This window comes from Pteronotus mesoamericanus, unplaced genomic scaffold, assembly GCF_021234165.1.
Source record: "Pteronotus mesoamericanus isolate MK-2021 breed Mesoamerican mustached bat unplaced genomic scaffold, CSHL_Meso_final contig_164, whole genome shotgun sequence".
Taxonomy (NCBI): domain Eukaryota; kingdom Metazoa; phylum Chordata; class Mammalia; order Chiroptera; family Mormoopidae; genus Pteronotus; species Pteronotus mesoamericanus.
Genome location: NW_026555065.1, coordinates 8,932,650 through 8,954,982, shown reverse-complemented (window position 1 = coordinate 8,954,982; position 22,333 = coordinate 8,932,650). Strand labels below are relative to the sequence as shown.

Below are 22,333 nucleotides of genomic sequence, written 5' to 3'. Positions count from 1 at the left end.
AACATCGATTGGGTACCTCCTGTAGGCACGCGGACCGGGGATCGAACCCGCAACCTAGGTTGGTACGCTGACCAGGAATTGAACCTGCAAATCTTTTGGTGTAAGGACGATGCTCCAACTAACTGAGCCACCCGGCCAGGGCAAGAGATGCTATATTTTTAATCAGTTTCTCATTAATCCATTCTTAGGGGACTTTTTCTTCTTCTTTTTCTACTATCATTAAAAAAAAAAAAGTAGCCCTGACCAGGTGGCTCAGTTGGTTGGAGCATCTTCCCATGCATCAAAATGTTTCGGGTTTAATTCCAAGTCAGGGCACATACTTAGGTTGTGGGTTTGATCCCTGGTAAAGGTGCATACTAGAGGCTATTGATTGACTTTTCTCTCTCATATTGATGTTTCTCTTTCTCTAAAAGCCATAAAAACATATCCTTAGGTGAGGATAAAAAAATACGCAGTATCTGTTGAATGGATTTGTACTATGCAGCTAAACAAAATAATTTATACTGACATATCTATTAATACGGAGCGTTCTCCCTGGTATGTTAAGAAAAAAAACAAAACAGAAAAATAAGCCAGCATATAATGTAGATCTCATTTTTATAAAACTAACTATATAGAAGTATGTCTGTATAAAAACTGTTCTAAAGGATACACACAAAATGGGTGTAGGTAGCTATTTTTCTTTTGGCTTCTCTGTATTTTCTAAATTTTTCTACAATGGAAATATTCTGTTTTGGCAATAAAAGAAAGAAAAACTTTGAGTTATTTTTACAATAAGAAATCCATCTGGTGACTCTCAGGGGCGGGCAGCCAGTGTGTACCTTGAACCTCCTGTCGTACTTGGTCACTGTGTCTGCAAAATCGATCTTCTCCCGCTTGCCCACAAACTGCTGGAGTTCCGGGTGCTCCTCCATGCCGATGTAATCCCCAATGAAGTTCCTGTTAATGCTGTTTCTCCTCCTTTCCTTCTTGTTCAATAGGAGGTCTGAGGCTGCAATTCCCACAAAGGCAGAGAAGGGAGAAGGGTCAGTCCCCCCGAAAAAGGAAGAAAATGCACAGAAAAACTCTAAGGAAATGCAAGATTTTTTACACACGATTATTACATGCACAGTTAAGATGAACTTGGAACTTTCATCTAAGCCCAAAATTATTCTTGAGATTTATTAAATGCATGAAACAAAATGATTGAAATACCTTCTTCTCTCATTTGGACGTATTTCTTCCGGGCCACGAATTTCCTCCACGTTTTCTGTATCACTCGAGCATATCCATCATACTTTCTCTCTCTCATTTCCTCTAGAAGAAATAGCTGTGAATGCAAAGAAGACAAATGTGAGCCAATCCATAAGACCTGAGCATCACTTTTTGGGGGGTTATTTCAGGGTTATTTTGATATAGTCCAGGCCATACATATAAAGCAGCTTCTTAGACTGAGGGACAAATTTGAAAACATGATTAGTACGGGACATCATTTATGATCACTATTAACTTTTACTGCTCTCTATTTTTTTTATTAACAACAACAACAACAACAACAACAACAACAAATAAAGAGAAATAGCTGGATCTGAGTGCATTCAGTTGGACCTTGATAATGTATCTGCCCTGACTTGTTCATAATCTCTGTGAGAGTTAAATGAATGATTCAGAATTTATCCACTTATTCCCTTCCTTGATCCAAAAAGGATATGAGATGCTAGATCAAATGAGTTGGTGGAGGCTGTTGTTTAGTGCTGCATACAGTTAGTTTCTTAATTGAATGTTCCAGTTTTTTCAGGAGCAGAGTTAGTGCTACCGTGGAAAGAGGTCTGCCCTACTTTCAGTTCCACGAAAGCACAGACTTCCTGCCACATGGAATTCCCCAAGGAGAGCAGGACCACAGTGAGTAGAGCAGGTCTGCAGACGTGCTGGCGAGGGCCCGGATTCGCAAAGAGCAACTAAGGCTGTTTTGCTAGGGGCCCATATCAGACACCAGCAGGTCTTGAGATTCAGGCCATTTTAATAATTAATACTGATCCTTGCGTCCCACTCAGTGAAGCTCTGGGATCTTGCATGATTGCAATGAGCTGCTGGATGTGCATTGTTTTTTCTCCATCCAACCCCTCAACAACTGCATGAACCACATATTTCTATTATCTCCATTTTACAGACGAGAAAATTGGAACCAAGATTAGGTGGGGCTGCAAAGTGAACAAGAGCCCTCCAGGCTTTGCCAAGCTCTTCCTCACTCTGGCACAGAAGTCTTTCTCTGTAAACCTTCATGGAATCAACTTGTAAAATGGCGGGAAACTTTTGCGTTCACCTAGGAAGTGGCTTACATGACTCTCTAGGAAAAAGAATAAAATGCACCAATAAAAACACAAAATATAGATGATGAACAATCATTGCAAACATGTTCCTGAAGTAAACAAGCGAAATTGGTTTGAAGGCAGCTGGGCCTGATTTGTTGTCTCTGTTTGTCTGGGTCTCTACTCAGGAGCCACATCTGTCCCCTCCTGTCACTCAGCTTCCCCTTCCCACAGCCCCAGCTGCGCAGAGGAAACAAGGGAGGGGCCACCGCATTCCGTGGCTCACAGTGCTCTATACAATAGCCATGAGAAACAGATTTCTAAAAACAAAAGGGACTAATGGTTTAACAACTGGGCAGAATGTTTACAACGCTGGCCCTGTGGTTGCCTGTTGAAAGAACAGGCACCAGTGTTTCTTATCTTGTGTGGTGTGTTTTTGTGTAAGTCTTGGTTTCTACCTCTTTTCCAGAACTATTTTGGGAGTGCCACAGAAAACACACTTGTGACTCAGAAAGGACGAAGAGGCAACCAATTTCCAACTCCCTATAGGCTACTTCAAATATTAGCTGGGTTTTAGGTTGTTTTCAAAGGCCATGTGGGTTCGAAGTCAGGGAGGGTGAAGAAATAGAGAGAGAGAAAAAGCAAAAACAGAAACCCTAAATCACAGACACATGTAGCAAATAAGCAAAACCAAATCCTTTGGTGCCTGATGTCTAATGTGGGTTCTTAAAACAAATGGGTTATTTTGTATATTCAGCATATTTACTATAAAAGTCAAGGCAAAAATCACAAAGTGGATTTTTGAAAACCAATTTCTGTAAAAGTATTTGCAATGTCAAGGCTAAATATGGACGAAGGAGTGAAGGGGGAGGTGAGAGCGATGGTAATGGTGTGTGTATAAAAAGATGGGGAAAGCAGAGTCAAGTGATGGCAGCAAAGCAATTGGGAGGCGGACGAGGAAAAGAAAAACCCAAAATAATCTTGATTTTGGAACTAAAACCCCTGCTCCACTGAATCAGAAAAAAATATGCAAAATATTGAGGCTGTTTTATTTATATATGAAAATTTAACAAGGCAAAAAAAAATACAAGCGGGTATAAAACAACAGAAGAGTTCTGCATTGTACCAATAAATCACTCCGTCCCATTTTAGAAAGAACAGGAACTGTTCTGTGGGTTGCTTAATGGTGTATGACACAACATTTTCATTTTATATTTGGAAATGAAGTTGCTGTGAAGCTACAAATAACTCAAAGTAGAAAATGCTACCACGAACTTTTCATAAATGGGTCCTACTGATGTGTGCCATTATTTATTTGATAGCCTTTATGGTTCATAAAGCCACTCGCTAACAGCTATTATCATTTGTGGGTCTCAGGCCAACATCCTATGGGGCAGGTAGAACAGCAGCGGCGGCCCCTTCTAAAGAAGAAAACTTACTGTGAGGCCAGGATTTGACTAAAGTCAAGTGTTTCCCTTATTACTACCAACACTGCGAATTCTCATGTTATCTCCCCTTGATTGAATGACTGATTTTACCAAGTCCATCACAGGCTTCTGAAACGGAGTCTTGTGATTGTTATAGGAACCTCAGGAAATGATGCTGCTGAACCTGGTTAGTTCCAGCAGTTTCTCCCACTTAAAAAGTAATGCCTTCACCCCACAGCCGCAGAGCTCACTGGGCAGAACGGAGAGGCTGTGCTGGATTCCTGCTCAGCTGTGAACCCCTAACGGGTACTCATTGGCTCACAGTGACCACAACCTCATCAGGAAAGAGAAAGAAGTTCTTTCAAATTAACCCGTGGAAGAACTCATTGCAGGAAGCCTGGGCCTGTTTGGTCAACCCAGGGGAGGTGGTAGGATTATTCAGGCCTCCCTTGTGGGGCAAAGAAGTCCCCTTTAGCTCAGATACTACTGGGCACTATAAATAACTATCGGGCACCTCCCATGAGCTGCTTTCTTTTATTTTTAATTGATTTTTGAGAGAGAGAGAGAGAGAAACATTTATTTGTTGTTCCATGTATTTACACATTCATTGGTTGAGTGCTGTGTATGCCCTGACTGGGGATCGAACCCACAACCTTGGTGTATCGGGATGACATTCTAACCAACTAGGCTACCTGGCCAGGGCCATGAGCTGCTTTCTAGAGGAGGCTCTGAGTACACAACAGCATACAAAACAGACAAGCATCCCTGACTGCAAGGAGATGTCCATCTAGAACGGGAACGGCACCCAGTAAGAAAAGAAACCGTTATGTGATGCTGAGTGCTCTGAAGACTGAGGGAGCAGGGATGGGGAGAAGGACTTATACTTCGACTGGGAGCGGAGGAAAGCCTTCTTTGAGGAGACAACATTAAGGCATGAACCGCAGGATGAAACAAAAAGCCAATCATGTTGTGAGGAGGGGTCAGCCGCACACTCACAGACTCAGGGGCTTTGATGAACACTTTGCTCCTCCCGAGCTGGAACTGATCACTGTCCATGTTGACGGACTGCAGCAAGTGGAGGACACCTTGTTTCTCGTCTCCTCTCCACAAGGGCCAGGTTTCTTTGGTCAGAATGGCATACCTGTGAGGAAAGGTGGGGAGAGAAGGATCAGGTTCAGACTGCCGCCCACAGGTACCTGGTGTCGCTGGGTCTGGGCAATCCATTCACCTCCGTCAAAGGCTTATGGATGGATCTCGACAACTGCGAAGTCTATGGGGTCTGGGATGCCTCCTACTCCCTCCCTATCTGACCATTTTAATGTTAATGTTCTGGTGAAAATCTGCTTGTCCTTTCTATCACTGTCTAAAAACAGCACTGCTGAAGGTCATCAGTGATTCTCCTCAGGCAAAATCAAATGGTTTTTTCTCAATACTGGCTTCCCCTGATTTTTTAAGAGCACTTAGCAGTTACTGCAGGGTTTTATAAAACTCCAAGTAGCTGTTGTTGTTACGATGTTTTAACTCTCCCCTTCGGAATTCTGTGCATCCTGAGTCATTCACAAGGCTATTTCCTCCAATCTCTTCTGCTCTCTCTTTGCCCCTGCTGCTCGCTCTACCAGGGGTGCTGTTCTCCAAAATCCTCAAGTGGTGGCTCCTGCTCAGGGGGACTCCCCCTCAGTGACACTTCCAGAGCGGCCTTTTTGGACCACCCAGGCAAATGCACTCCCTTGCTCTTTTCTCTCATATAAAAACTTTTTCTTTCAGATTGTGTATCATCAGTTGTAGTTCTAGTCATGTTTGTGCTTATTTGTTTAATGTATGCCTCCTCCATGAGGACCAGACGTCCCCAAGCGTGTGCCATTTCTGTGGCGCTCACAGGGCCCACCCAGCATCTCCCGGCATGCCTTGCATGCCGCGCTGAAAGCTAACGTTAATAGCCAACATTCCTGGGCGCTTGCTCTGGTACTGTTCTTCGTGGCTAAATGCATGACCTAATTTTATTCTTAAAGCGATCTGATCTTTGGCCTTTCCATTTTGCAGTGTTGGAAACAGAGGTCAATAGAGACCCTCACCCAAGGCCACTTAGCTAGTAAGTATCAGTGCTGGGATTTGAACTCCAATCTGTTTCTTTAATCATGGAACTACATACAAACCATGAATTAGTTATGTGTGAGTATTTCTTTTAAAGAGTTCTACCCTTCTACATGTGTCTACGTTAGAACCATTAGGCTGGCATACATGAGAGGCTGACATAACAGAGAAGAGAGAAGCACATTACAGGATGTCAAATACAGAAATTACCAAAGACTTGAGGTGGAAGGAAAGAAGGATGGAAGGAGAGATCAGAGAATGAGCAGATAGGTGAGAAGTTGGAGGGTGTGGTCTGTATGCAGGCATATCTACAATACAGCCAATGAATGAGCCCCAGGCCTCTAGAGAAGCAAGCCAGTCCTTCCTTTGTTTCCAGAAGCTACTACGGGATCATACTGGTTTGTGTCATCCAGGGGCAAAGGGAATCTTGATAAGAATAGTGGCCCGCCTTCAGGGTACAGGCCTCCCTAAGAGAACAGACCCTGGTGTCATCATAACCTTAGAGCCAACTGACTGGGACTCAGGTGATTCTAGGGACCCTGTCAGCTCATCCCAAATATCCACATCTTGTCTGATAATGTCAAAAATTTCCTGGAGAAACAAATCCTCTTATTCATAATTAAAGACAAAAAGCTTAAAAATGAAAATGCCTAGTTAAAGCCACACATTAGCACAAATACATTTCATACATGCTGTAATGAAGTCGATTAAACAAGCAAAACCACATATAAATGACTGACAACAGAGTCTTTCTAGATGCCACCGGGGGACCCAGTCAAAACCAGCAATGTACCTGCAATCTAAATCGATGGGGGAGAAAAGTTTATGCAGAGTATAGGTAAGAAAGAAAAAATCAGACTTCTAAGTTGACAAGTTTCTGAGTGTGTAATTTTGCCTGGCTTGATCTCACCAAAATTATAAACTAAATTATTTTTATTGTGCAATGGTAACTCACATTTTTCCCCTCTTAAAATAATGCTGTATTTCTCATTTGCTTTTTTTATGTTAAGAAACTTGTTCTGCAGGGATATTCCCTCCTTTTTCCAGACAAGGCCTCCCGACAGTTTGGGTCTGGTAAGACATGACTATAGCCTGCCGTTTCCAGGGCCTTCCGGTGGGGGTCCCCTTTGCGTTCACTAAGCCTGATGCATTTTATTTCCTTTTATTCCATTTATTTCCATTGGAGAGACCAGAACATATAATTCTGGCACAATGCTTTCCTACTAAGTATACCCAGTTCACTTGTTTATTCCAGGACATACCTGTGGGGACAGGTTGCACACGACAATGGTACACTGCCTAATAGGTGCCTATGATACTTTCGGAGAGGCGAGCATAATGGCTTATGTTCCTTTCATCAAGTATTTTCAGTTTAAGACTCAAATATGCCAATATTTCACATCAGGGCCTTTGTACCAGCTGTTCTCTCTGCCTAGAATTCTCTTCCCTGTCTTTAGAGACAGGTAGGCTCCTTGTTATCTCTCAGATGACCAATCCACTGTTTCCTCCTCAGAGGAAAAGCAGCTCAAACCCCCGTGACCTCCAGCTGCTGGCAGTTCGAGTTAAGAAAGTTTCCAACCCCAAAGGACACAAAAATCCCAGCAGCTAGTCAGAGGCTCTGTACGTTTCATGCTTTCCTGAGCTTCCTACCTTCTCTCTTGCCCATGACATGGAACACCTTTGCTCATAAGTATCCTTCTTCTAGCTGCACATTCTGAGGGGCTGAGTCAAGGTCAAGGGAAGTATGTTTGTGAGGAAGTGTAAATGGTAAATGGTGCTATAAGAAATTTTGCAAATCTTTTACATTTCTATCACATTTTTCTTCCTAAGAATGAAAATCCACATTTAGGCTTATTTCTCCCAACCACAGTAAGGAGTAGTCCCTGCCCAGCTCAAAAGGTGTCTAATTTATAGATAATTTCCCAGACTCAGACTCAAAATGGCTGCCATTTCTCACAGATTTTTGACACTTCCTGAAGGCAAGAAAGTTGTATTGAACAAGTGGTAAATAAGGGATCTTCCCTCTACTGTTTAAAGCAGAGAAAGATTTATTTCAAGAGCACATGACCCACAGTGGGAAAATTAAGGCATCTTTTGATTATTAATCTCCAATTCTCAGTCAAGAAGGATGGTTTTGATAAATATGAAGAATTAATGAACACATACAAAAAGCCCCTATTTCCTATTTTTTAAGATCTAGGTAACGTTTGAACCACTGGTCTATTTAGAAGTGTGGGCTTCCTTCCCAGGGTGGGGTATACAATGCATGCACGTGTGGATAGTTGTGTTGGGTATTAATACATCCTTCCTTTTCCAGTTGTTACTTTCTGTTTCTCACTTGGCAGCTTTTCTGTGAACATCTAGAAAACAACTTTATAAATAAAGCCTTTTCTCTCAACCATGGAGAGGAAGGTCTGAGATGGTTCACAGAGGATCACATGTTGAGACAGTCAGTGGCAGACTCACACATCTCATGGAAAACTGCGTTATCTCTGGAGAAATTCTTCCTGCCCATTGACATATACAGCCTTCTAGCTATTTTTGAGTGGGAGACTAAAAATGTACTTTTTATTGAAAAATAAATATCCTTCCAAATTTTATTATCCTCCCATTCTTCTCAAATCACAAGAAGTAAGACATCAAAAAAAGCCTGCTTTTCATAAGACAGGGCTGTCTATTTGTCTCTTCTGAATGGAAAAGCCCACAGCAGGAGAGCTAAGAAGGAAAGTATATAAGGATAAAATCATTTCAATGAAAGTCCCTCAACATAAAAGACATAAGAGACATTCACTACATGTTTACTCTGTCTAAGATACAGAAGAGAATGTCATGTATTGAGTCATGAAGCTAACACTGCACTTGAGAGAGGTTGCAATATTATAACCATCGAGGTCAGTTCACAGGTCATTTAAGGAGCTGCTCCAAGCAAGCAACACAACCTGCTCAGGGTGCCTCAGACATTCCTGTGAGGAAGAGTGTGGATTTCCTGCTCTTCCCAGTGCTGTGAGTTCACAGCCCTGCTCATGAGAATCAGATTTGTTGGTTTGCTTTTAAATAATATGCAAGAAAGAAGGTCTTCAGGACTGATTTCTCAAAAAAAAAAAAAAAAATCAAGATTAGATTTTTTAAAATATCTGATCCGTTTTCAAGGGTAATGCCAATCAGAGAGAATTTGCAAGGATCAAATAAAGAGTATTAAGTACAGGAAAAATATTGGAGAATAAAATTATAAATGTTTTGGTATTATCAAAGCAGGCTTTTCAGAGTTAGGGAAAGATGGAGAAAACCCTTTTTATACACTGTTTTCTGCATTTAATTATTTTCTCTTAATTAAAAAAGAATATCTTTCTTAAATGCAGTGTAGCAAAATTTAAATGGTTATATAAGCTATAGTTCTCAAAGGGTTTTGTTCAACTGCCTCCCCGGGCCCCCCTCTCCCGCCAACCCACCCAAAAGGAATATTAAGAAATTGCCTGGATATATTTCTGGTTGTCACAACTCGGGGGAGGGGCTGCAGAGGAACAGTAAACTACTGGCATCTAGTGAGTACAGGCCAAAGAGGTTGCTAAACACTGTACATTGCACAGGACAGCCCTCACGATTAAGACTCATCCAGCCCAAAATGTCACTAGTTGAGGTTGAGAAACCCTGTGCTAAACTAGAGTTACCAATCTGTTTAAAAAGTCTTTCATAACTAACATCTCAATGTTTGTTGGCAAAGGGATGCTGCTATAGCAATACAAGAACCCTACAAATTTATTTTCTCAGCTTCCTACATATTTCTTTTCATGCAGCTCTGCTTATATTATAGGTGTACTGGCCCCTTTAATTTAGAGAGCCGTGAAGGCGAATTTATTCCTAGTCTAATCCACCTCCAAAATTAGCAGGAATCTCAACTGTGAGAAGGCAGAGTCAGTGAGGCTTTACTGCATGAAATGATCTACCTTTCTGTTAAGCTGCTCTTGACCTTCCACATCAATAATCTGCACCGGTGACTCGTAGGTCAACCATCCCAATCTCATGGCACAAGAAACAACAAACCCTAAAGGACAACTGAGCTCTCCTTCAGCCTCTTTGTTACACGAAATTTGAATTAAAAAATTTCTTACATCCTGCTCTTGTATCATAAGAAAAAAATAATTATCTTCTGATTAAAATGCTAAATATGGCTTCCTTCTTTCTTAAAGGAACTTAATTAGATGTAGAAAATACAGTGGAACTCCACTAATTTAGACTCATTAGAGAAGTTAGAATCATTTAGATTTTAAGAACTAAATTTTATCCTTTTCATAAACAAGTATCACAAAATAAGAACAATGTAAATATAGGTCTGCCAAATACACTTTAATAGAAATATAAAAATCAGTTTAAATTTATACATGGACGGTACAAAAATTTTGCAGTTAAATACTTTAAGCTTCTTAAGTAGGTTAAATATTTTCCTGAAATTGTCTTCATACTATTAATTTGCACAATCAAGTCAAAACGTTCATGAATTCCTGAACTTGTGTTACCTTAAACAGGCCAGATACTTGTGGCTACTGATTTATTCTACAATAACTGATGACAAAAAAGAGTTCTGTTACAACTTAATAATAAAAATACAAATAACTCAATTAAAAATGGGCCTTCAAGGAAGTGAACAGACATTTCCCTAATGGCCAATACCACATGAGAAGATGCTCAACATCATTTCTCCTGGGGAAAATGCAGATCAAAACCAGGGAGATGCCACTTCATACCCATTAGGATGGCTAGAATCAAAATGCCAGAAAATAACAAATGTTGACAAAGATGCAGACACATTGGGACCATCAAACACTGCTGGTGGGGATATAAACTGGTATAGCCACTTTGGGGAAGGAAGTCTAGCAGTTCGTCAAAAAGGTTAAACATAGAGTTACCATATGACCCAGCAATCCATTTTTAGGTATGGAAGAAAAATGAAAACATGGGTGTGAATGTTGATAGCAGCATTACTTGTTATTCTCAACAGCCAAAAAGTGGAAACAACTGATGTATATCAACGGATGGATAAACAAGTCAAATGCAGTATATGGGTACACTATTGCAACTGTTACTCATCCATGAAAAAAATGAAATGCAGATATACGCCAACCACCTTGACAACATTATGCTGCCAACCACCTTGACAACATTATGCTACGTGAAAGAAGCCGGATACGATGGACACATATTGTACGACTCTATCTAGATGCAAGGTCCAGAATAGGTGAATCTACAGAGACAGAAAGCAGTGTCTGCCTAATTGGGGGTTAATATCTGGGGAACTGGGATTTCTTTTGGAGGTGATGAAAATCTTCTAAAGTTAACTGTGATGATGGTGGCATAACTTTACACATTAAAAGCCAATAAACTGTATATTTTAAGTGGATGAATTGTACAATATGTGAATTATATTTCAATAAACCCATTTCAAACAAAGTCACCAGTTCATTACCTTTGTAGGAATTTTTGGAAGACACGCCGATAGGCGTAACCAGCTCTTCTCACGCGAATGTTTTCTTTCAGACCCAGGTATTCTACTTGATGCTTTACCCTATAAAGGAGACAACGGAGCTGGGACATCACTGGGTGATTCTTTCATCCTGCTCTCCTACCCGCCATCCCCACAACCGCCCACATCTAAGGTGAAGAAAACATATTAAAAAAACCCCTACAATTTACAGTGTTCAAGTCTGAGTTGACCCCCAGGCTATATACTATTAATTAAAAAAAATATTTTATTATGAAATACAGCAATTACAGAAGAGACTTTACATATCTATTTTAAAAGTCAGTAAAAGAAAAAAATCTATCACCCAGATGGTGAACAAAAATATCAGTTTTGCAAAAGATTAAAGAAACAAGTCACTTTTGAATCAAATGACACTAGAGCTGTTTTTGTTATCAACCTTAAGTTTAATAGTCATTCTAGAGGTAATGAGATTGCCTTCTAGGTTTCCAAAATATAAGGCAAGAAGGGGCATATGAAACTATTAATTTCAAATACCTAAGTTAACGATGTTCTAAAAATATGTATATTAGTTTTAGTTCGGTTTTATAATAATAAAACACTGGCAGTACTAGGCTGATGCTCCTACCCAAGGGAGCTTCATGCCAGAGGCCTGCCCCGTCCCCATCTCTGCACGGGGGATTCTGGTTTAGCAGCCTTGGTATGTGGTATGTCTGGGCTGGTGCGCAAACATGTGAATTGTGACCGCCACCCCCACCACTGAGAAGCTAAGTATCTTGGAAGCTGTGTGACACAGGTCCTTAACACCGGCTTTTGATTGTCCCCTCTGGGGAGATAAAGAAGGTTGGTTTAACACAGACACTGGGACACATGATAATGTGAAATAAAAAGTAAATTCTGTCTTTCTTGTGAGATAGATGTCAGAATTGTCCTGTGGCATGAAGGCAGCTCCCCATTCCCTCCGTGCAGTGCATGTGGGGGTCTGCACTGACGATGAAGGGAACAGGCCCCTTGTGAATCAAATCTGCGGTGCCGGAAGGGCAGGTAGCAGCATCCTCCTTACAGCTTCACACAGGTTCCCGACAGCGGTCTCCCCAGCAAGGCTCCCCCAAAACCCACCATTTCCGACGAAGCCTCGCACTTGCTGACTGACACCCACTGTGTGCCTCTCTGTACAACACTGCTGGGTTGTGGTTCCTGCTAAAGACCTCACAGATAACACAGTGGTCAAGAGCTAGGGACACCCCTGGCTCTGCCACAGCACAACGCCTCTGTGCCTCAGTTTCCACTTCTGTAAAATGGGGATGGTGACGTTGGCTCTATCTTCTTATTGGGTACATTCCATGTAAAGCACTTAGCCAGCTCCTGGCATGAGTCATAAAAAGCTGTTGTTATTCTAATATAGTCACAGCTACCACAGTAAACCAGGACAGGAGATCGAGAAAGAAAGAAATTTTTCACAGTGAGAGGATTCTCAGAAGCAGTGTCATGGGCCCGGGCCTGGAAGGCTGAATTGAATTTGCCAGGCGCAGAGGAGGAAAAGGCAGGGGGCACAGTGAAAGCAAAGGCACAAAGATGGGAAAGGCCTGTGGCCCCGGGGGGTGGGAGAGGAGGAGGCCGAAAAATTAAGCTAGAAGAGGGGGCGGGGCCTTGACTGCCCTGGGCAGGACGAGGTCACACAGTGAGAGATGTTTGAAATATCCCAGGTCCGACTGATCTTACTTGAACCAGCGTCCAGAAATGTCAGCCCCTTCAAGATACTTAGCTTAAAACAACTCTATATAAAGAATTAATATTTCATATCCACATTTGATTGGTGACACATATCTGTTTAACTAAAGAGGAAGGAATCTAACTGAGAAAGAAATTTTCCTTTTTCCCATTTTCCAAATCTGAAACTCACCACGAGCCTTTTCTGTACCAAGTAAAATACACATGAGTTTGCCAGTTAGAGATATTTGCTCATTTTAAGTACTTTTTATAAATATTGGCTTTACCCCAAGCTTCTGAGATAGGGAATGCATCGCCCATTGATTCAAGTAGAAGCAATCCTTGCCCAGGCATCACCTATGAAAGACTATGCCTCATGTTAAAACATTGTTTCCTTCATTATAACTTCCATCATCAGGAAATTTCTCATAGAAATTTTCTTTAACAGGACAATCAGAGTAGCAAATTTTTTAATGTTTAATTGGACGTAATCAAAGCATCCAAGTGCACTTCTGCATATTCTTGGACGCTGTCACCACCACAGTAAACATCAGCCAGGATGACAGTGCCCACTTGTCCCCCCTCATTGTCCTATCTCCTCCTCTCAGGGGTAGGCAGGGAAGTCCTCTTCCGGACTGTCTTTGGCCATTAACACATGTAGGTCAAGGTCTGAGAACCATGCTAGGGCAGCAATTCAGAATCCAGGGCAGGCAACTTTGCCAGGTTCAAAAATAAATTTTCAACAGGAGAAGAAAAATAAACCACACCCCATAAACTTGTGGATTGTGTAACCCTATCCACTAACAGCTTCAACTGACTGTGTAATTTTGGCCAATGAAGCACTGCCCTTCCATGGATCCCAATGTTCCACACTCACAGGTGAAGTGAAACCATCACACAATAAACCTGAACCGGGGTGGGGGGACCCCAGGAAGCAATCCTAGTGAAAAAAAAATATTTTTATATATATAGATATATCTATATATATATATATAGATATATATATATATATATATATCTCAACAATTGACCAACAAATACCTTAGAATTCTTAAAACCAGTTCACATGAATGTATGTTATAAAGTTCTTTGCTGCAAGTCAAATAAGGGGTGTGATTAAAAAACTAGGCACGATGGGGAAGTTCTCTAAGTGTACCACTGTCTTCACTTCTTCATTGTCTGATATTCCGATGAATCGGTTTGGATTTTATGAGAAGGTAGCATCAGGGTTGGGGAACTTCCAACCAGCAGCTATTGCAAAATCCCTGTACTAGAGGGACTTTCAGCAGAATCTACACGGGGTAGGGAATGGTATGCTGGGGAGGTATTGCATTTGCAGGGTGAGCAAGATTATGGTTCTGTTTGTTTAAGATTATGTTTGTTGGAAAGGGTTGGGCAAGGGAAGCTGGATGAAATTAGAAGTGGGGAGAAGAGTGGGCTAAGGCACCCATTAGTAACAGCTTTGCTTCTAAGACTCGCATAATTTATTTCTGAGGTTGCCTACAACACCACCCTTCTACCGAGTGTGCACGGGCACATGTGGCATGTATGCAGGTGAACATGAGAGAGGGAATGTAGGAGTGACCTAGAGACAGGCAGAGGCAGGTTGACAGACATGGGGAACAGACCTGGGAGAGTTCATTCTGTCAAACTGAAGGGGATCTCGTTCCAGATAGACCCTCTTAGTTTAGAGGAAGAAACTGAGAAGATGAAGGGTCTCACTTAGGTGACAGGCCAGCACTAGGACACAGTTCCTTGAAATCCCAGTCCAGCCCTTTGCTCTAGATCAACTGTCCTCCAAGTATGATGCCCTCACCAGCATCACCTGGGAGCTTCTTAAAAATGCACGTTCTAGGACTCCATTAAAAAAAGCCATAGACATGGGTCTACCGGAGCTGAGCAGGGCTGTTGAGGACAGGACACTGTGGACATCACTCATCCATAGGGTCGTCGGGAGTTGGAGCCAACTCAGTGGCATGTAACATACACAAAGGAATGAGTATTATCTGCCTGCTTGGGTTCTTGCTCGCAGGGTGGGAAAGGGACCTATGAAAGTCCTTCAGAGGAGGTAATTGGCAGTCATGGCTTTTGATCTGGTCTTCCTGTTCAAGTTTAACTTTTAAGTCACTTGATACCTAAGAGTCTACTTTTCTCCAAGAGAGGGTGAAAAAAAAAAGATAGCAGATTTGGTATGCTCAAGTCTAGGGACTGGATTATCTGAGGACAATGGTTGGGTCCTCTCTGGAGCGCTGGTGGCCCACCAGGTCTCTCCTCAGTTCTGTTTCCCTTGTTCCTATGGACAGTGGGACCAGGCCTCTTAGCAATGTGTCTGAGTCCCCCAGCTGGATGCAAAAACTGCATTCTCTAGTTATCATTTTAACACATTCCTACTCAGTACCCGGATTGTGTCTGGCCACGCCCTTCAATGCCACATGTGGGAGGACTAGTGACATGGCTTCCTCAGATGTCAGGCCAGGGGACTTATTGCACGCTTGTGCTCCAACCGTCTCCTTTCAGCTAGTTCCCTCCTGGAGAGTGGCTCTGCTCATTAACCCAGTCCGGGAACTCACAGAAGCTGAAGCATGTCCCTAGTATCCTCATGAGCAACCGTAAACGAGGGATTGCTTTTTAACCAGCAATTTGGACCTTCACTTTCAACCCCGAACGAAGCACTCTAGGCCACATCCTGTGGGTGCCAATGAGGAGCTGTGTGTACTAAGAATGTCTGCATAGAGCCTCAGGCTAATTTTAAAGCCATCCTGACTGCGGTATAAAGGTTGTTTCTTTTTTCCATCCGCCCCCAGACTAGCCAAGATAAACATTATAAATTGCTAATTCTGAACCAAATGGTACTGCTAACATTTTAGGAAAAGACAAGGAGGAAAAAAATATATATAGTCTTTGTCCTGAAAAAGTTAAGGACAAAGGTCATGAAATACATCTGAAAGTAATTTTAATGGCTTCTGCCTTTGGCATAGGACAGCCCGTCAAGAGAAGTGGGCGAAATGTGCCGGGGCCCACGGAAGCCGGCTCTGACCTCTCCGTTCACTGTCTTGACCGTACCTGCTTTCCTCCCAGTCTCTGGGCTTCTTGGTTTCGTTTGGTTTTATGCAGCGAATATAGTGAGGTGTACATTTCATGAGGGTGCTCACAAGGTCATTGGCTTGTTTCTAGAAAGGAAGAATAACATCAGTTAGAAGCATGGAACTTTCTCTGAAGCAGGCCAGTTTTCAAGGAGACTGGTGAAGCTTTAGTGTGGAAATATATAGCTAGAAATTAATCTTCATGACAATTTGTTCATTAAGCTTGACTCGGGTCTACCTACCACACTTGCTTAAAGCTCTACTGACTTTTACGACGATTTTAACTCTCAAATGGGTTTGAAATTAGATTTTTGAAAGCAACTAGGTCTTTTTAGTACAGTTAATAAAATAAAACAAAAACACTAAAACCCAGTCAATCTTCATGTACAATTTTTAAAATGAGAAACAAGGGAGCATGCAGTTATTAACGAATTAAGTTAATTTTACAAATACTCATAAATTGTCCTCAATTTGGGGGGGGGGGGGGGGTGGAGGGCTGGGGGAACAAACTATTTGCAAAGATAAATCATCAAAATCCCCTGAACTCACTTTTCTGGCAACCCAGCCAATGACGCATCACGTATTAAAATGATGGAAATTCATAGTTAAAGGTGTGAGATCCACAAAATCCCTTCATTTATAAACCTTTAATATGCCATTTCGTTCCCCTTCCTCAGCATGTCCTTCTACAAACCTGCAGCCTCTGAGCGCTCTCAGTCTGCTAGGTAACGCCCCCCTTCACAAAGCTCACATATTCAATATGAAATCAGCTCTCACTGCCCGTGCCTGGGGTAGGTGCCCAGAGTGGAACTGGGTGTAAGCAAAAAAAGTCACATAAAGCTGAAACTGCCAATAAAGTATTTCAAGTCATAAGCATCATAAATGTAGTTTGAAGAAACAGGAGCAGAGCCCACAGCAGCACCCACACCACCACACAGCTGAGCGCGCCCTGTGGGCCCACTGTGGGGCGCCCACGCAGACTCCCCCCTTCCAGGCAAATCCGTGTGAAGAGAGAAAACCTCTGAGGGAAAGTAGAGAAAAGGGATCTCCAAAGCCAGAAAACCATGACAAAGTCAGCAGAAGGGGTTAGCTGCAGTAGACAAACCTCTCTCAATTAGGGCTTTTCTGTTTTCATGGGTTTGGGAAATCCGAAACCCTTGAGAAAAACTCTTGGGTATATTCAAAGCTAGATGTTCGCTGGTAAATCAAGTTCTCTGTTGAGATGGCAGAATACAGCGTTCTTTGCAATACCGGGAGGCAAGGGTAAAGCTTCAGAGATTACATGATCAAAGTAAAGCCCTATGAGGAAAAAGTAAACTGACTCTTCATTGTCTTTGTTGGCGTAGATTGTACTTGAGAACAAATATGATAATGTTTGCAACACATAAGGTGAAGCTGGGGAGGGACTGCTTGTAACAAAGTTTTTTTTAAGTCTCCAAACACTTAATTTTTATTAAAAAAAATTTTTTTTATTGCCCTGGTCAGCATGGCTCAGTAGGTTGGAGCATGGTCCCGTAAACCAAAAAGGTCACAGGTTTGATTCCCAGTCAGGGCACATGCCTAGGTTTTGGATTTGGTCCCACATCAGGGCCCGTACAAGAGGCGAACGATTAATGTTTCTCTCTTACATCATTTTTTTCTCCCTCTCTCTCTCCCTCCTTTACCCTCTCTCTAAAATCAATAAGCATGTCCTCAGGTGAGGATAAAAACATTTTTTTTAAAATTTAATTAAAACTTTTTAAGTTCCAAGAATAGCTTGGCAGACTCTTTAGTCCTTAGCATTTAACGGCATTATATTCTTTTCATCTTAGTGTAAAAAAACATAAGGGCAAATATGACTTAAGTTTATGTGCCACCTGACATAGTGCTTTCTAGCTCAAAATAGCAATGGATAACATTACTGAATATGTATCAGGGGCTACATGCATGGATTTTCTCATTCATGCCTCACAATTCTAAGAGGCAGCTACTAATATTATTACTCCTGTTTTTTTTTTAGATGAGAAAATGGGACCTTAAAGAAACAAAGTATTGCTCAAAATGACACAAATAGTAAGCAACAGAACTGAACCTTGAACCCAAGTCTGATTCTTAACCACACCGCTACCCTGCCTTCTTACAGAAGATAAGGGATAATGTAGTGTGCTGTGAAAGGAATTCAGCCAGGGTTAGACAGAGTCCTTATTTTTCAGCAAATAGGAACATTGTATCTTAACCATAAAAATTATACTGAATTTAACTATGAGTTAACTTTAGATGCCCCTGAGGTGGTTAGGAAGCAGTAACTGGATTCACCCTGACTCCAGGCAAGAAGAGTCCCTGAACCCATGAACTATCAAAGGCACATGCCCAACAGAAGCTTGAGTCAAAATCTGCAGACAGGACAGTGAGAAAAGGCTTAGGGCCAAAGCTCCTTGTGCTATCCTCAACACATAAGTGGCACGCCCGACTTGGGGTCCTGGGTTTGCTATTTGTAAGCTACGTGACAGATACTCAGTTTCTCTGGGTCTAAGTTTCCCCATCTGTAAACCGAGGAGGCTGAACTAGGAGACCTCTGATATGTTAATCTAAAGGTTGGAGCAGGTGGGAAAAGTTAAGCAGTCCAATCACTGCTCGGTGCCTGCGCCTGCCGCGCGCACTCCGCTAGAGGCCGCGTCTCACTCAGACAGAGCCGCAGCCTGTCCACTTTGCCAGCTCGGAGCGCGATTCTACTTCCCCAGCACGTCGGCCTTCGGCTCTAATCTCAAAACTGGTCACTTTCAGCCACGATGTAGAATTTAGTGAAGCCTCAACATCAAGTGTTACTAAACTTAAAATACTTTTATTTATAAATAAGGTAATGGGAGCTTTCACCAAATGCATAGTCTATTAATTAAATCCTGTAGATTAGCTTTAAATTTTAAAGAATTAGGATACAATAAAATACCCTAAAACTACCTTAAATTTAATTTTTCTTCTTACAAACTTAGGATCCCTTTAAATGCTTACACTCCAGAGATATCATTAAATGATACTTAACATCTGCAAAAGACTGTGGATATGGAAGGTATAAGCGATGCAGCATGGCTGTGCATCTGAGAGCTGCCTCAGAGGGGACATATAAAACAGGGAGACGGTCACTCGTATGTGGAGGCAGAGCATCAGACAGGTCCCACAGTCCGCCAAGGAGGGCACCTCTGGCGGGGAGAATATGTACAGTGAGCCACCCCCCCAGATAAGCTGGCTGACTTCAGGTTGACCCCCTAGATGATAGCAATCCTTGCAGGCCTTGAAATCCTGCACATTTTGAGTCCATCCAGAAGGTGGCAATTTCAAATATTCAACTAGACAAGAAAATGAAGAAAAGAAAGGAGTCAACTCTTCCAAGAAGATAAAAAGGCCTGTAACCCCGCCCTCCTTTTTTACAGGAACTAAGCGCCACTGAGAATCCAGACCACTTGAAAGTGAGTCACTGCAACCTTGATGATCTGGGCCCCTGGGGTCTGAATGTGACAGTCTCGTGACTAGACTTTCCAGCCCAGTGCTAATCCTTATCCTTGAAGTGAAGGCATGAGTCAGAAGCTTCACACAGACATTAATATCTGGGGCCTCAAGAGAATTACATCTGCTCTCTGACCTCAACCCTCTGTTCCAGGGAACTCAATCCAAAGATTTAAATTTCTCTAGTTCTTTGAACATGATTGTCCCTAATGCCAGAGGACTCAACCCTTCAGCTCAAAACCCAGTGAGCATCTGACTTCCTCCACAAAACCCGAAGCTCCTCTGGACTGGCATCTTCTCATTGCCATGAGGTGTCAGTGGTGGGTTCCTTTACTCCAGCCAGCGTTGTGGCCCCCAGGGCGGAGAGACAGGCTCCTTACATGCAGCCCTCGGAGAAGAGCGAGCGGACAGAACAGGCAATGACCACGGTGCCCATGAAGCTGGGTTTAATCCAGGACACTGTGAGGAGGACGCATAGGGTTTGCACACACAAAAACGGTGAGGGGCAATGGACAGTCTAGGCAGGGACCCGGCATATACATATAAATGTCCACGAAATGAAGCAGTGACGGAGAGGCATGGCCTACGGGGAGGGGGACTGACAGCGGAGAATGCAACGGGAAAGAATATACATTGTGTTTATTGTCTCAGGCAGCGTGCTAAATGCCTACATGGGTTATTGAATTTAGTCAACTCAGTACCCTCCTTGAGACGGGTACTAAGATCTCCATCTTCGAGATAAAGCAAAAGAGGCATTGAGAGGCGTGGCAGCTCGCTGGCGATCACGCAGCTGGGCAAAGCCAAAGCTGGGCTGTGAACAGAGGCGACGGGGCCCCAGAGTCCTACTGTTAATTGCTTGGTGATCCTGTTGCTTATAACATTGGGGTGGCCTTTAATGGGTATGATTTTTTTAAAAAAATGTTTTTAACTGATATGATTAAAAAAATAGTTTAGTGACTATTTCTCAAAGAGTCACATGATTAAGCGTGTCTGACATAACCTCTAAATTTGTCACACACTGACTCAGATAACATAGTGCACTCTCCACAAGGGGCTCCCAAGATACACTGCAGAGTTTCTCCCGACTTGGAGATACCACAGGGCCAGATGTGCCTGTAATTCTCAGAGGGAGGGGCTTTCTAGATCCAGGGAGGTGGGAGGGTGCACAAATTGCCCCTGTAAGACCCAGAATTTCAAGTACATCAAGTTCCATAATTGGCAAGTTTTGGGGTCTGGTCTGGAAAATGGTCATCAAAATCCGAAATGTGGCTCTGAATCATCATATTTCTGACAGTTAAATGTAAATCCTTCCAGGTTCAGTTTAAAGCCGTTTCCTCTTAGAAAGCAGCTGATTGTCATCTGCTGAATGTTAAGCTCTGAGGTACTTAATATCCATTTGGGGTTTCAGTACAGCCAAGTCAAATTCAGCTTGCATCCTGTGCCCTTTTTTCAAGCAGCGACATTACTTGTGGGTGTCTGTGACCAGCCCATCACTCGCACTGACATCATCCTGGCTCAGGGGTGCAGTTCCTGACTCCTAGAAAACCCTGCCTCTTATAGGAATCTATAAATTTCCCCAAATAGAACAAACCTTTATTTTGCTTCCGGCAGTAGTTGGGCGTCCTTTCTTGTCAGCTTGCAGATTTTCCGGAAATAAAGACTTTATAAAAGGTCTGGAAAAGGAGAAAGAGAATGGATTAGCAATCAGAGGGGACTGAAAGCCTGCTTCTGTAGAGAATGGAGCGGAGCACATGACCTTGGCTACAGAGAGGCCATCTGATGCAAAGCACAAGCCATGAAGACGTGACCCAGGGAAATAAGCAACAACAGACAAAAACAAAACAAGACAAAACAACCCCCCTGCCCCCCAAATATAGACAGAGAATTACAAGATACAAGCATTTTGGAGTTGAAACCCGAAAAATAAATTTGAAAACTTTGACTTTTGAATCCTCCTACTCACTGGAATTGAGGTACACCTCGACAACAGGGCACAACGCAGTACAGGTTTGCTGAGTTAGATGAGACAGTCAGACCAGAGCTCAGGGACTTGAACTCACTGTCTGGATCCGATGCACGTTCTGCTTTGCCCTAAAGCAGAGCTTCTCAACCTTGGCACTATTGATATCTGGGGTGTAGGGCTTGATCATCTTTTGTCGAGAGGCACGGGGGGAGGGTGCTGTCCGACACATCACAGGATATTTTGCAGCAACAGTGGCCTTTGCCCACTAGGTGCTGGTAACACAGTGTAGGGCAGAGTCAATGTTCTAGACACCTTAGTGCCCCTTCTGTTTGGCACATAGCCTGGCACACAGCAGGTGCTCAATAAATATTTGCTAACTCACTGAATAAAGTGATTCATGTCAATGAGCAATCTGACACTCAAATTCAATTCCTCCTAAATGGCTCTTTGGGCCTCTTGAATTTTCTAGAAATTCCCCCCGGCAATCTACTTTTAGCTTGACCAGACATAATTATAGATTTTTGCAGCAAATTTGTTTAATAAACAATAGACCATGTCTATAGGATAGGAGTTTACATGGAAGCATCAATAGTTCTCAAACTTGGCAGTAATTTTAGCAACTAAAAAAAAGGCTCTAAAAGTATGTCTGCACCTGACTGTCATAAAACCCACGAGTCAGGGCTTGTGGCTTGCCTGAACTTTCAAGAGAGAAACAAACAGATTTTATGTGTTTTCACATGAAAAGAAATTCAGAATCTCCAAAATCGAGAGGTGTGTGTGCAAGGAAGTGCAGGCACGTGGAAATGAGGGCCGTG

General features: G+C 42.5%; 1 protein-coding gene across 1 annotated transcript in view; it reads right to left on the bottom strand.

The window, feature by feature from the left end:
- MYO1E (myosin IE) overlaps positions 1–22,333 on the bottom strand; it is a 190,957-nt gene that overhangs the window by 31,926 nt on the left and 136,698 nt on the right. Inside the window, exons 16-21 of the mRNA XM_054565347.1 lie at positions 21,147–21,228; positions 16,056–16,162; positions 11,268–11,366; positions 4,712–4,856; positions 1,195–1,309; positions 822–991 (exon numbers count right to left, since the gene is read on the bottom strand). Coding sequence (XP_054421322.1) covers positions 822–991; positions 1,195–1,309; positions 4,712–4,856; positions 11,268–11,366; positions 16,056–16,162; positions 21,147–21,228 — 718 coding nt within the window. The remainder of the gene's footprint in view (positions 1–821; positions 992–1,194; positions 1,310–4,711; positions 4,857–11,267; positions 11,367–16,055; positions 16,163–21,146; positions 21,229–22,333) is intronic.